This window comes from Solanum dulcamara, chromosome 1, assembly GCF_947179165.1.
Source record: "Solanum dulcamara chromosome 1, daSolDulc1.2, whole genome shotgun sequence".
Taxonomy (NCBI): domain Eukaryota; kingdom Viridiplantae; phylum Streptophyta; class Magnoliopsida; order Solanales; family Solanaceae; genus Solanum; species Solanum dulcamara.
The window spans coordinates 8,126,010-8,140,892 of NC_077237.1; the positions used below are offsets into that span (position 1 = coordinate 8,126,010).

Genomic DNA, 14,883 nt, shown 5'->3' on the forward strand with positions numbered 1-14,883 from the left:
CATAGTTAATTCCATATTGTCTAATAGTTTATCTCATTTAAAAATCTAGATGTACATACTTTTATTTATTTATATCCTTAACATGCACCGATTGGGTGCAAATGCATGCACTGTCTGCTTAGCTAAAAAAGTTATATTTACTCTTTTTTTGTTTCAATTTATGTAGAAATATTTAATTAGTGATAAAATTATAAAAAAAATTATGTAAAAATAAGTTATAAATATTTATGTGGCTATATATCATTTTATTAAGGACGAATTGAGAAATATAAAGTTAAATTGTAATAAGAAAGTATAATACTTGTGTGGTTATATATCTATTTTTTTCCTTATCATATTATCGGTCTTTTCTTATAATTTTTGAATACATGAATTCTATATTAAAATATTAAATTAATAAAATTTAATTTAATTTAAAAAATTAATCAAATTAATTTTTGAAAAATGAAATATGATAACTATTTTGAAACGGTGAAGTTAAGAATTTAAATGCATGACCAGAATATTTGTTGAAAATTAGGTTGGTTGATGTCAACTTGTACAAATTTCTTTTTCTCCACATTCAAGTCAAAAAAGAAATATTCAAACTTCTTCTTTTTTCTGTGAAAAATATTCAAACCTCCAATCATGTTGCTCAATTCATCTCCCACTTATCCATAGAAAAAAAACAAACCAAAAAAGAGTTATTACTTAATTATTCCACTTGAATTTCATGCATTATTTAATTTATAAAGAAACCTTTTGACCATAAATTAAAGACTTCTTCTATGGAACTTATGTTTGACATTCAAAAACTTCTGGAAGAGTAAAAAGGAAAGGTTGAATCTATGGGAATTAGCACTTTGATTTATTTATTTATTTTTTAAAAAGCGGAAATTTCTTTCATAGACACAGAGAAAATTTTATCTTAAAAAAAGGATATAAAAATAAACTATTTTCATATTAATCTGTTATAAAAAGAATTTGTCACATATGAAAATAATTTAACTTGGACTTCCTCTTTTATTTTCAATGAATATTTTAATGGTCACAAATATTTTAACATGTTTAAAATCACTAATAAACACTAATTTCAAAAATTTAAGACCACAAATTTCAAGGACACCTCTCCTTAAAATTTTGCTCCTCTCTCTTTATACTTTTGTCTCTGCTCTCAATTTATATATGCAAGAACTTGTTGAATCCTTAAGAATAAGCCCGGGTCACTATAACAAAAGATATATTTAGTAATAATAATTTTTTTTAGTGGTAATATTTATTATTATGAAAATAATATTTAGCGGCAACTGAATTAATGCTATTATATTCAGAATCGCTAAAGTCTTTAACGTCATTTATATAGAGTGTTGATTATACATATTCATAATTATTATTATCTCTAAATATAATATAAAAATAATATATTATTGCTGCTAAATCCTTCTATCGTATTGGCAAAATGTCCTTTAGGACAATATAGACCTGTTGAGAGTATTGTCTCTAAAAATGAACTATAAAATACACAAATTTAAATTTAATTGAACCCTAATACAAATATCAAACCTAAAATAGAAACCAAAAAAAAAAGTTGACCAGCTTTCATATGGACAATTTCAAGATGATTATTGATCATATGGACAATTTAATAGCTAAAAGGCTGCAGTTATATTGACCAACCATTAATTAAATATATACTAGGAAACTATAGTGACTAGGAATATTATGTCCATCTTCAATGAATTCTTCCTTTTAGTGTCACGTGCTGTCATTTTAATTCCAAAAATCACCACGTGCCACAATTGCCATGCAAATAATGCTCGTGAAAAATCACAAAAATTCTTTTTGAGTATTCAAACCAACTAAAATATCTCTATGAATGAATGAATTGGTCAATAAAAAAAGTTTAGGTTTGATTATTTTATTATTTCTTTTTCCTTAATTTATCCTAGAAGAATGATTTGCAATAATTATTGTCCAATCTATATTAGAAAATCACTTAAAAAAGAATTTTTTTTGTAGAAGAAAATCTTTTTATTACAAAAACTTTTGTTAAATAAAAAACTTTTGTAAAATAAAAGTTTTTGAAGAAATAATAATTAAACAACAAAGTTTCTAGCAAGTTTTTAAACCAGAAATTAAAATTAGTAATCATGAAAACAGAATCTATAAGAAAAAACTGAAATAATATTCAAAAGAAGAAAATCGAGCCCATTCAATGGATAATCTGTCCTTATGAAAATTATTCTCCTCAAATATCCGAGGTTAATGGAATATATTCTCCGATTCCATAATAGCTAGAACGATCTTGCTCAACGGTGTATCGGTACCTAAAACCACGGTGTCAGAGAACCACTCAACAACAGTAAAATACACCATAATATGTTTGTGCAGAGTAAGAAGTTTAGAAAATTTGTTGTTGAAAAATGAGAGGAAAATCCTCTATTTATAAACAACAAAGGGTGGTGTAAATAGATGATTATTGTGTCTTATTAAAAAAGTCGCAACTCTTTAAAAAAGTCATAACTTTTTGTCTTTTCATGAAAACCACAACTCTTTATTTTTTATTCATAACTTTTAAAACCCACCAGTAATATTCTAGTTTCTATCATGAAGGGGAGAGAGAGTAATTGGTCCAAATAATCAAGGACCAAGAAGTATATGTATTCTAGTTTCATTAGTTTTTTTTTTTTTTGTTAAGTTGACATAATGAATATTCATCACTAATGAATCTCAATATATGAAGGGGAGCCTTGGAGTAACTGGTAAAGTTGCTGCCATGTGATCAGGAGGTCACGGGTTCAAGCCTGGAAACAGCCTCTGGCAGAAATGCAAGGTAAGACTGCGTACAATAGACCCTTGTGGTCGGGCCCTTCTCCGGATCCTGCGCATAGCGGGAGCTTTAGTGCACCGAGCTGCCCTTTTTAATGAATCTCAATATGAGTATCAAACACCGAATAGAAACAGAAGAAGAACAATTGGATCAAAAGACTAATGTGAACACAAAAAGATTTATAACTTTTGGTTCCCTTCTGTTGCACCCCAAAGAATGGATTTGGTAGATTATAAGTATATTTTAAGTAATCTTAGCAATAATAATGTTGACCCTCCTACACACTTTATTATCCATCCAAAGCATTTAAATAAAACTATTTTGACGACATCATAATCATAGTTTTACCACCACTAATTTAGAGTAATTAATTAGGACCATAATTATGAAAGAAAAAGTAACTTCAAAGTAATTTTTGACGAGCAAAATATTATGAATAATCAACTTTAAACTGGCCATTTCTAGTGACTACTATTCTATAGTCCATTGCAAATGTTATTTTAGTTATATAATTTCTTTTAATAGAAAATTAGTATAAAATAACATAATTATCACCCTTGAACGCATCGACATCAAAATTTTACCAAAGATTGTTAAAATGGAACACGATAAAATCAAAGTACGAATTAAAGGGGTTTAACTTCTATAAATATAAAATAAAGTTGAATTATTTTGCACTATTAGGTTACCTAAATGATACTAATTTTACATAAATGTGGTCATAAGAAGTTGGATTTTATTTTTATTTTATTTTTTCACCTGGAATTCGGAGCCCACATTAATTGAAGTCTCGATTAAATTCGAATCGCTCACTGCAATATCCATTCAAGAGTGACACCTAACAGAATTTTCTCCATATCCAGAGCTCGAATCCAAGACCTTTGATTAAGGATGAAACAATCTCATCTCTGCACCACAACTCGTGTTGATGCCATGAGAAGTTGGATTAGTAGCTGGCTAAAAAAATAAGACATGTTATCTGTTATAGTTATTAGATCGAAAAAACAATTATAATAGAATTAATAAAAACTCACCAAGCTAGTTATATCATGAGTTTCTGCAGGACCGTCAAGTCATTTGGTTAGAAGGCCACGATGTTTGATAACAGAAGATAAGGACAAATTAAAGCTCGAAGTCAAAATGTCAATTAATTAATGATAAAATTACGTTCACATTTGGAGATCGAAGTATTAATTGAGTTTAATTTAGAATTGATATATATATATATAAGGGTTTTACATTGTGTGATATATTTTCTAGAGACATAAAATGACCAAATTCGAGCAATCTTGTAATAATTCATTGGGTGGTCAATGAAGTAATTCCGTGTTTGCAAAAGGTAAAAGAGAACCGACCCAAATATATTTTACGGAAAAGGGTCAAAATTATCCTCGGACTATTTGAAATAACTCAAATATATTCTTTAATTATTTTTGGGATCAAATATATCGTCGTAGTTATCAAATGAGACCAGTAATATCCTTCTATTTAATGGTTGACTGTTAAAGGTGACATGACAGTGTCACATGGAGAAAAATATCCACATGGACGGACACGTCAGCCTCGCTCCCTCTTCCTCTTTAGTTCAGGGGTATTTTTAACCCCTTTTTTATAATTTTAATTTTTTTTTCTAAATTTCCTACACCACCACATACCGGCCCTTCACAACTCCACCACTTTTTTTAATTATTAATTATTATTTTTTAAAATTTTCAACAACACCACATATCTCCAACACCCCCCCCCCCCCCCGATTTTATTTTAAAAGTTTTTAATTTTTTTTTCTGAATTTTCTACACCACCACATACTCAGCTCCCTACCCCTCACCCAAAAAAAAATCTTAAAAAAAGTTTTAAAAGTTCTTTTTTTGGATTTTTATACCACCAACCCTCATGACCCCCCCCCACCCCCCACGCCACTATTCCCTCCAAAATTTTAAATTTTTAACCACTCAAACTTTTAATTTTTATAAAAGGTAAATTAAATATGAAGTAGATTGAATTTTTATTCTATTTTTTACCCCACGACCCCCTTCCTCCACGACGGATACCCCTCACCCCTCCAAAACAAAATGTTGAAATTTTTTTATTTTTGATTCTATATACCCATTTTTTGAAAAAAAATGTAAAACTTTAAAAAATAGTTTTTTTGGGAGGGTTGAGCATGGGGTGGGGGAGGGGGGAGTATGTGGTGTTGTAGAAAATTTTTAAAAATAATAATTAATAATAAAAAAGTGGGTGGGTTGTGGAGGGAGGGGGTATGTGGCAGTGTAGGAAAATTAGAAAAAAATTAAAATTATAAAAAAAGAGGTTAAAAATAACCATGAACTAAAAGAGGAAGAGGGAGAGAGAATGACATGGCCTTCCATGTGAATATTTTTTTTCATGTAGTATTGTCACGTCAGTTTTAACGGTCAATCGATAAGTGGAAGGATATTTGTGGTCTCTTTGGTAACGACGTGGGTATATTTGATCCTAGAAATAGTTGAAGGGTATATTTGAGCTACAACAACAATAACGACCCAGTAAAATTCACAACGTGGGGTCTGACATATTTTAAATCATTCAAAGGTAATTTTAATCCTTTTTTGTATATTTTAAATTGAAAATGCCTAGCATATTTAAATGCTCAATTGAAACGAGTTGAAGTTGAAGCGTATAAATAAAATTTGCTTCACAAATTTAAATTATTGGTATATTGAGCATTCGATAAACATATTTTTAGATATCAGAGAATTACACAAACGATTAAATAAAAAAAAGGGGACCAAATGAAGACCAATTAACTAAAAGTCGTCAGTGCTGAGATGACTCTAATATTATTTTTTTAATATATGGTTTTCATGATGAGCTGGCCGCCATTAATCCCCACAAATCCATTTGACCAACATTTGACCACACGTGCACAATTATTAATTTGGGATTAATTCATGCAGCCCCTATTATTACTACTACTACTAATTAAGAAGACCACACTCCACAGTAGTCTCCATCAATTTTCAACCACAAAAATCTATATGATTAATTAGTAGACTCTTTCAATCAACTTTGTAAAAAATAAATCATACTGTATTAACAAACCCCTAGAGTACACATCTCAATCTCTCTCTATATATAGATCACCTTCCCCTTATAATTTCAAAAACCAAATTTGATCAAATATATATATTACGTTTAAAAATTCACATTAAACCACCACAATCCTTATAATTATTCGAGAAATCATTCATCAGTATTTGTGAACAACTGATTTTTTCAATCTTTGAGAAATAGAATTATTTTAATTCTTTCTCGAGATTAATTAATGGATTCTTCAATACCCTTCTCATCATACTCATATTCACAATATCATCATCTTGGTTTCAATGAGAATGACACTGAGGACATGCTTCTTCTCAATGTTCTATCTGAAGCCGGGGAAAATTCATCTAATAGTAATAATAATATCCATGTGAATCAAGAGATTAACGAAGGATCACTAAAAGAAGTGGTTAGTAGTTTTAGAGGTGTAAGAAGGAGGCCATGGGGGAAATACGCGGCGGAGATAAGGGATTCAACTAGGAATAGTGTTAGGGTTTGGTTAGGAACATTCGATACTGCTGAAGAAGCAGCATTGGCTTATGACCAAGCTGCATTCGCGTTGCATGGGGCAATGGCGGTGCTAAATTTTCCTGTGGAGATGGTGTATCGATCGTTAATGGAGATGGAATGTGGATTTGAAGAAGGATGTTCACCTGTTTTGGCTTTGAAGAAATGGCATTCTATGATGAAAAAGGGTAATAATAAGAGTAATATTAGTAGGAAGAAGGAGGAAAAAAAGATGAGTTTTGAAAATGTGTTGGTTTTAGAGGATTTAGGTGCTGATTATTTGGAGGAAATTTTGATGTTGTCTGAAGGATGTTGTGATCCTTTAATAATGTAGGGAAGGCAATTATTCCTAGTACTCCTGGTACATAGTTATATTTTTGTGTTTATTGTTAAAATAGTACTGTTTTTGAGTTTTATGCTTAAACTATCAGGTGTTTCTGTTATTTCCACCCCCACCCCAACTATATAATTTTTTAAAGTTAAAAACCCTTCTGGATGATATTGCTCAATACACCTAATTAATGACACTACACATGATTAGTATCAAAACTAGAATTTTCATTAAGGAAGCTAAATATATATATAAATAAACACGCGAAAAAGTCAAACGAGATTCAACTTTTACTGTAAATACAAAAAAAATCAAAGATATATAAATAATATAATTTTTTATTGCATAAAAATTCAAATAAACCTTTACTAGCTCCACACCTACACGTCACATTATATGTCTAGCTCATACTAAAATTCTATCAAAGATAACACAAACAATCAAATAAACTAATTAAATGTAACAAAAAAAAAGTGAAAAACAGAAAGGATCAGTCTTCGGTTTGCGTCAAAGAACACTGATTCTGTTATTATATTCTCCCTTTGTTTTGGTTGAAATTAGAAATTGTCAATAAATTAAAATTTTTATATTTTTGAATTAAAAAATTAGTATCACCATCCAAAAAATGTGGACATGATGACACACATATTCCCAAAACCAATTTGATGTATAAGCCGAGCAATAAATCACATACGAGACTTCCAAGGGAAGATAAGCCACAAAAGAAAAGAAAAGAAGTATAACGAAGAATTTTTCAAAATCTGGTGTCATAAGTATAAAGAGCATCGATTACAACTTTGGAGTATGAGGTACATCACAAGTCTCGGATAATAATAAGGACTGAAATAGAAGATGGAACTAATGGTGATCCGGAACACAAAATCTCACCACCAATCCGAAATAAGCATGTCCAGACACAACAGAGGTGACTCAACACGAACTCTAAGGTCTCATGTTATGCTCCGAACCTACACCGTAAACGTGATCGGTACTCAAAAAGCATTATTGGTCCCAAGCGAACCACTTTGCCTGGTTAACTCACTCAATTGAAGACTTTAACTCATAAAATAGTTCGGATGGGCAATATAACGTATGCAATTTAATACTCTTTAACATAATAATGAAACTCAATTGCGTAAAATATATGAGACTTAACTCAATGTTTCAAAAAACATACTCAAGGAGATAAACTACTTAACTCAATGTTTCAAAAAACATACTTAAGGAGATAAACTGAACTCCGTCTACTACTCAATGAAGCCTTTAGAATTGACTCTGAAATAGGTATCGGGACAGACCCACGGCTACCTCAAACTAATAGTAAATAACTGAAAGGATAAAGACTCGTGGATGCCTCTGAATGCAAAGAGGTCTCATCAAAAGATGGATAAAACTGATCTTCAATGATGCGCTGGTTGAGAATCTCTATCACCTGTATCTGCATCATAAAATGATGCAAGCCAAATGACATCAGTACATAGAATGTAGGAGTATGTAAAATGGAAAAAGAAAACTTACTCAAGATACTCAACTCAAGAACTCAATTCCGAAAAATAGCTCAACTTAAATAATAATAAAATATAATAAGAAACAATACTTTAAAGGATAGCAATGCAACTCAGTGTATAAAATATAATAAATTTACTTCTTGGGAGTTTCTCTAACCAACAACCACCACTTATAAGCTAGTGATGATACAATGAACTGTTGTCGTTGCCACAACCGTTCAATACCTTGCCAGGGTAAGGGATCCAAACTCATCTCTGGATCCAATAAAAGTCCTCTTTTGGGACAATGAGAAGTCGCCTGAATGAACGGTACAATCCTATCCTACGCTAGCTACATAGTTTATGAGATTCAAGTTGTTCTATACTCTTACCCAAATCGGTGTTTAATATTACTCTCAAAATATAGTTTGTTATGCTCATAACTCAATTAGTTTATTTTGGACTTAACCCAAACTCAACTCTTCTCAACTTATCTCAAAATAGACATTAAATATAGTAGTGTTCAACTCATATGTATATACACAAAATTTCTCATTGTCACGATCCAAAATGGGCCATGAGGGGCACCCACACTTAACCTCATAGGTGGGAGAACCAACGATACAAACTCCAACTTATATTAGCAATTCAACTTATAAAATACGACAATAATACTGAAGCTAAGACCTTATTAAAGTAAGAAATAACAAAAGCCACTAAAGTCTATTACGTAACGTTCTCTAAAATCTGAAAGTCATCACATCAAGGACATCTAATCTCGAAATGTCAAGTCTAAGAGTATCAAACACCAGAATAGATAAATAAACTAGTTTGTGTTCGAAAACTAAGGACAGCATGTCATGACTAAGAGAATCCAACACGAACTAGGAGCCTAGCTCATCCTGGAATCTAATATACCGGAGATTGGCTAGAGCTAAGGGAGAGTCGAAGTCAATGGTACACTCGCTGCACTCCACAAAATAAAGCAAAGAAAAATACTAGTAGAGGTCAGTACGGGGCAACATGTTCTGAGTACGTAGCATCGGCCGACTCGAAATAGAAATCAATATGCATAATATAATAGCAAAAAATCAGCTATAACATTTAACAAGTGGCAAAAAACAAGATCAAGATCAAGTGACAACACAATGAAACAGTTACATGATCAGTCAACAATATCCAAAGTATACATGAGGACTCCGACCTCCACACCACGCTCTTTTGAGAAATTAGTTATTTGATATTGGATAGTATTAAGTCATTTTAATATATCCGATCCAAATATACTGTGTCAAAACGTGACACCCGATCTAAATATATCATGTCGGAAGGTGACATCCGATCCAAATATTCCATGTCGGAAGGTGACACCCGATCCAAATACACCATGTCGGAATGTGACACCCGATCCAAATATATCATATCGGTACGTGACATTCGATCTAAATATACCGTGTTGGCTCATGACACTCGATCAAAATATACCGTGTTAGCTCATCTGACCTCTTTTTATGCTTCTATTGAGCCAAGGGTCTCTCGAAAATAGTCGTCCTACCTTGGTAGGAATAAGGTCTGCGTATACTTTACCCTCTCCAGATACCATGTTGTGGAATTTCACTGAATTGTTGTTGTTGTATATATATTACAACTACAAATTAGAAAAGAAAAAGACAAAAATGAAATTATGCAGAACCTAATTCCAATATGCAGAACTCGGCCATACACCTATATTCCTATAAAGTATTTTAAGGCAATCACTATCTAACCCAAATTTTAATCCTACCAATCATTAAGCAATGATGGGTAATCATTAACCCATCATTGGCAACTAATTCCTTAGCAAATTGCTAGCCGTCACCACTGCATTACTCCAGTAACACACATATCAAACACCATTCCCATTTATCCAACATAATATTGACAGTAATGTGACCACCTATATTCGTATAGCAAAGATTTAGGCGTGGGATGATACCTGAAGCAGCGTTCCCTTCTCCTTTCATGCATAGCAGTTGACAAAAGAAATATCAAACCCTATTCTACTTTATTTTAAATAATAAAGTGATATAGGATATTAAATAAATTATCAATTTAGCCCACTAATTAAATTAATTATCTAAAGTTATCCCTCAATTAACTGTAGTTATCGAATAGTCCAAAATTATCAATTTTCTGAGTGTTCAGGTTTTCTACTAATCCTTCCTACGACTCGTAGGAAATTCTACGGGTCGTAGAGTTGAGTCGTAACTTTTTATGATCTGGAAGACTCAAGTTAAATGGTCATAACTTTTTACTCCAAATTCGAATGAGACTAACTTGGTGGCGTTGGAAAAAGAACTCAAAAACCTTTAATTTGAGAGGTCATGGGCCACCTAATTCTTTATATTCTAGGAGATATGATTGTTTAAAGTTAATCCAGGTAAAATGTTATATCGAAACTCAACCGATAAGAAAAGTTTCAACTCAACTTTGTGCTAGAGGATTCTTGTGACCCTAATTCACATCAAATACACTTCAAACACTAAAGAATCAGTCATAATAATTATATTACAATTAGAATTTATTGGATTCGGGCCTATACGCATACGAAGAGTGGTTCGGGTCTTAGCATAGAAATTTTTGGGGTGTTACATCTCAAGGCTCTAACTCAATAATCCTGTAGACCAAACTCGACGTTCCAGACACAATGGAACTGACGAAATTTCCATCTGGCCCTCGGATCTCGATATGTTGACCAAAGTCAACCATTTCATAAAAATTTCACTCCAAGGCTAAAATTCACCAAAATCCCACTCAATCGCATCGGGGACCACACCAACCTTTCCCACAACACAAACAAAGCATGAAAACGCCAAAGGAAAGGACAAAATAGTCATTTCACACGAAAAAGTAATTTCTCAAGAATCGGAAAATTACAATTAGTTGAGTTTGATGTCAACTATCCACAACTACATAAAATATTTAATTCCATTCAAAAGTAAGTATTTGATTTTCAAAAAAAAATCGAATGAAATCAGGGTGGAAAAAAGAAAAGAAAATAAAGAAATAAATAATTAAGAATCCAAATATTCAAATCTAGATCAATTATTTTGAAGAAGATAGAATAATAACTAAAAAATATAAAGGAAATAAAGAAGAGAAAAAATAACAAATTTAAGAAATTATTAATTTTCGGCCTAAATAGCCGTTAAAAGATTTATGTTGCATTATTTTTTACCTTCGACGAGCCATCCCGAAAGTCATTACAAGTTTATTGACATATGTCCGGGAGGACTTGTTAATATTAATAGTTCAAGGTGGTAACAAGAACATTTGATGTTTTAAACATGAAACTTATGAAACAGTCGTGGTTCAAGGGGGTTTACAATCATCATAAAAACAACATTTTAGTTTACCCATGCACCTCTAAGTGTGTGTTAACAAACACTTTGTCATGTGACAAGTCAGATAATTATTTTAACCCTTGAAAGTTATAGTTTAGGAGAGAGTATACAAGGAATAAAACATAGTTTACCTATGAAACTTATAAAAATAATTTATAAAAATGTGATAGTTGAATGGGGTTTAGCCATTAGACCTATATTTTTATAGCTATAGTTTACGAAATATATCTCATAAATACATGATGTATCATATGAAAGCAAATTAATACTCAATATTTTATAAAAGCAAATCTAACGGAATAAATCAAATATAAATGTAAAAAAGGTATTTAAAATGTAAGAAGTGACTCAAACGTACTTATTAATGGTCTAACGAATGGCTTTATAAACATATGTTAGAGTGTTTATTTAGGTCCCAATGAAAATTTTTAAGTTCTCCTACTGAAGATCTTCATTTATAAACTCAATAGCATTAGAGAATGTTGGACGGAAAATTATTCCTCTACTCTTTCTTCTTCTCATGCACGAATTTTAATCAAAATCAATATTATAATTAGATAAATATTCACATTCCTTCACAAGATTTTCAAAGTAACTTTGGTGAGCCTTCTCAAATACCCATCTTTTTAAATATTTGGTTAGCATAATCACGAGATTATCTACCAATTAAGATCTATACAAAGGCTCTACAAGAATATATATATTAAAGCAACAATTCAATGAGATTTTTTGAGTTGATAATGAATTCCTCGAATTAAAAATTCATTCCATACAAACATTGTACATAAAACGTGAGTCAAGTGTCACAATTGCCCAAATTCATTTAAAACTTAAGCATAATATGATAGGAGTAATTGAAAAAAATATTATTATGTGATTCTCTAGAGTTCTTATGCAAATGACCTAATTGTATCCATTTTTATTCTTAGAATAATTTATATCGGACATCACAACAAAATTTTAAAGTAATAATAAAGTGTTCTTCGTAATGACATAAACTATATGACCACATATCATTCCAATCTTTTTTCTTTTTGTAATTTGAAACTCATGCAATAAGATCTCAAAACAAATTTCTTTCCAGCTGACTTGTTCCCTTCATGTATTCTTTTAAGAATGAAATAAGTTATTGTATTAACGATCTTGTACTTACATTAAAATTGATGAATCGAGATACTTACTTAAGATAACTAATTTCATTTGAACTTAAAATGCTTACTTGAGCTTATCAATTTCATTTGAATTTAAACTGTTTAACTAGACACTCTCTCATGGTCAGACATCATTTTTATGAGGTTATCTCTAAGAGTTGATCGTGAGAAGGACGGTCTGTTGTAACGACCTGTCCCCGTCGTTATGGATAGGCCAATGGGGAAGGAATTTGGACCAGAAAACTTCGGGTAGTAACTTCAATTTTTTTTAGCCTAGGTCAAATTTGGACAAATTCTAAGTCAGGTGAGGTCTAAGATGACCCGGTAATAGGTGGGGGGTTAAATCGGCAATCTGATTAATTTAGTTGATATCCAAAATGATACGGAGCCTTTACGGCTTTATGGAATCGCATTTGGGTGAGTAAAACTCTCAGAATTGGATTTGGCGTGATGGGTATGATTGAAGACGCCATGGGTTGAGGGTGTGTTGTGAAATGAGAGTTTGGAGATCAAGTTCCGAGCTCTCTATTTTCGTGTAACCCGCCGGAGCGGAAATAATCCCGCCAGAGAGGGATGATCCCGCTGGAGCGGGATAGAACGGGACTTAAGTCGGGAAAAATTCCAGAATGATTTATTTCATTCCCATTTTGTTCTTAAAAGTCCAGAAGCAACTTAGGGTGATTTTCTATTGGTTTCCACCCCAATTTGTGTCAAAGGTAAGTAATTTGCTCCCTAAACTTGTAAATTTATTCCTAGAACCCATAATCAATGGTAGGTGATCTTTGAGGGAGGATTTTGGCTTGAAATTAACGGTGGGGAGTAGCCCTAGAATGGGGGTTAGAATCATGGGTTTGGCCTAGGATGGGAATTCTATTATAATTCATATTAGTTAGGTCATTTTGTTGATCTTTTGTATGTATTTACTATTTTAGACCAAGAACTAGAGGACCGAACCCGAAAAGGGAAAGCTCCTACGCTTTAGAGTTGTCAAAGCTTGACTTCGAGGTAGGTGATGGTTTTTGTTTTCCGTATGTGACTCATGTACTTGCTAAATTACTTCATTGTATGCATATGTATATATGAATAGGGAAGCATGCAAAGAATTATGTGAAATGATCACTTACTGGCCTAATTTGTGATGAACATGTTCTTGGTGATATATTGTTGACTATTGATTGTAATTGTGGCTACTTATATGTTGGATCGGGTGTCACGTTCTGACACATAATTGGATCTGGTGTCATGTTCCGACACAAACCTTGAATCGGGTGTCACGTTCCGACACATAATAAGTCTTTGCAAATCCCATAAGAGGACCCTTATGTGAAATTGCATAATATTGAGTCAGTGAACTGTGATCTTGTTGAGTACTGTTGAGATGAAGATGGTTAAGTTTATTCTGTATATATGTGCGTATCGTGTTGGGTTTACTTGTCCATGACTTGCTTGCTGGCTAGTCGCGTGGTCCTACCAGTACACTGTTGATTTGTGTACTAATACTACATTTGCTCTGTTTTTGTTGAGTAGAGGACATATTCAGCCGATTGCGGAGAGACCTCGCTTAGAAGACCGTTAGCTGTCAGAGTCTAAGGATGAGCCATTCCTTCAGACTGCCGTGGACTCTTCCAACTCTAGTCCCTTTTTCAAGACTTGATTTTAAACTCTGTTTATTTTATGACTTGTTGGGATTGCATTCTCTTTTCTACACTTGATAATTTACTAGAGTTTTGGTACGATTGACTTTTAGTTCCTGACATGTTTTCCGCATGTTTTAAGTTGTTGACTGAATCTTTCTGAGTTTATGGGGACTCAGGCTTATTTCTATAGTGAAGACTGCTTCCGCATCCTTATGTTGTGTTATCTACTGCGTGCATTAATAGTTGAGCTGTCATAGTGGTTCTTCCATCGGAGAATTAGTGTGGGTGTCAATCACGGCGGATCGGGATCGGGACATCTGCGCACGGCTATTGATTTACTTGTTCTCTATGTTGATGAGCCCATTTTGAGGTTGTGGGTCATTTGTTAAAATTTATTATTTATTTTTATAAAATGTGAGTCAATCTGATCAGTAACCTCATACATTCATTCACTATGTCAAAGTTAATTTATTTTTTTCCAGTCTTTAGTACTTTTT

The 14,883-nt window shown here is 32.3% G+C and overlaps 1 protein-coding gene across 1 annotated transcript; it reads left to right on the forward strand.

Annotated features, from left to right (window-relative positions):
- Window positions 1-6,113: 6,113 nt before the first annotated feature.
- Window positions 6,114-6,785, forward strand: LOC129886733 (ethylene-response factor C3-like). Its single transcript, XM_055961559.1, has one exon. The coding sequence runs from the start codon at window positions 6,114-6,116 to the stop codon at window positions 6,729-6,731; it is 618 nt and encodes a 205-aa protein (XP_055817534.1). The 3' UTR covers window positions 6,732-6,785.
- Window positions 6,786-14,883: the final 8,098 nt, after the last annotated feature.

Bases quoted from the DNA above. Each gene is read 5' to 3' on its own strand.
- LOC129886733 (XM_055961559.1), top strand. From the start codon at position 6,114: ATGGATTCTTCAATACCCTTCTCATCATACTCATATTCACAATATCAT.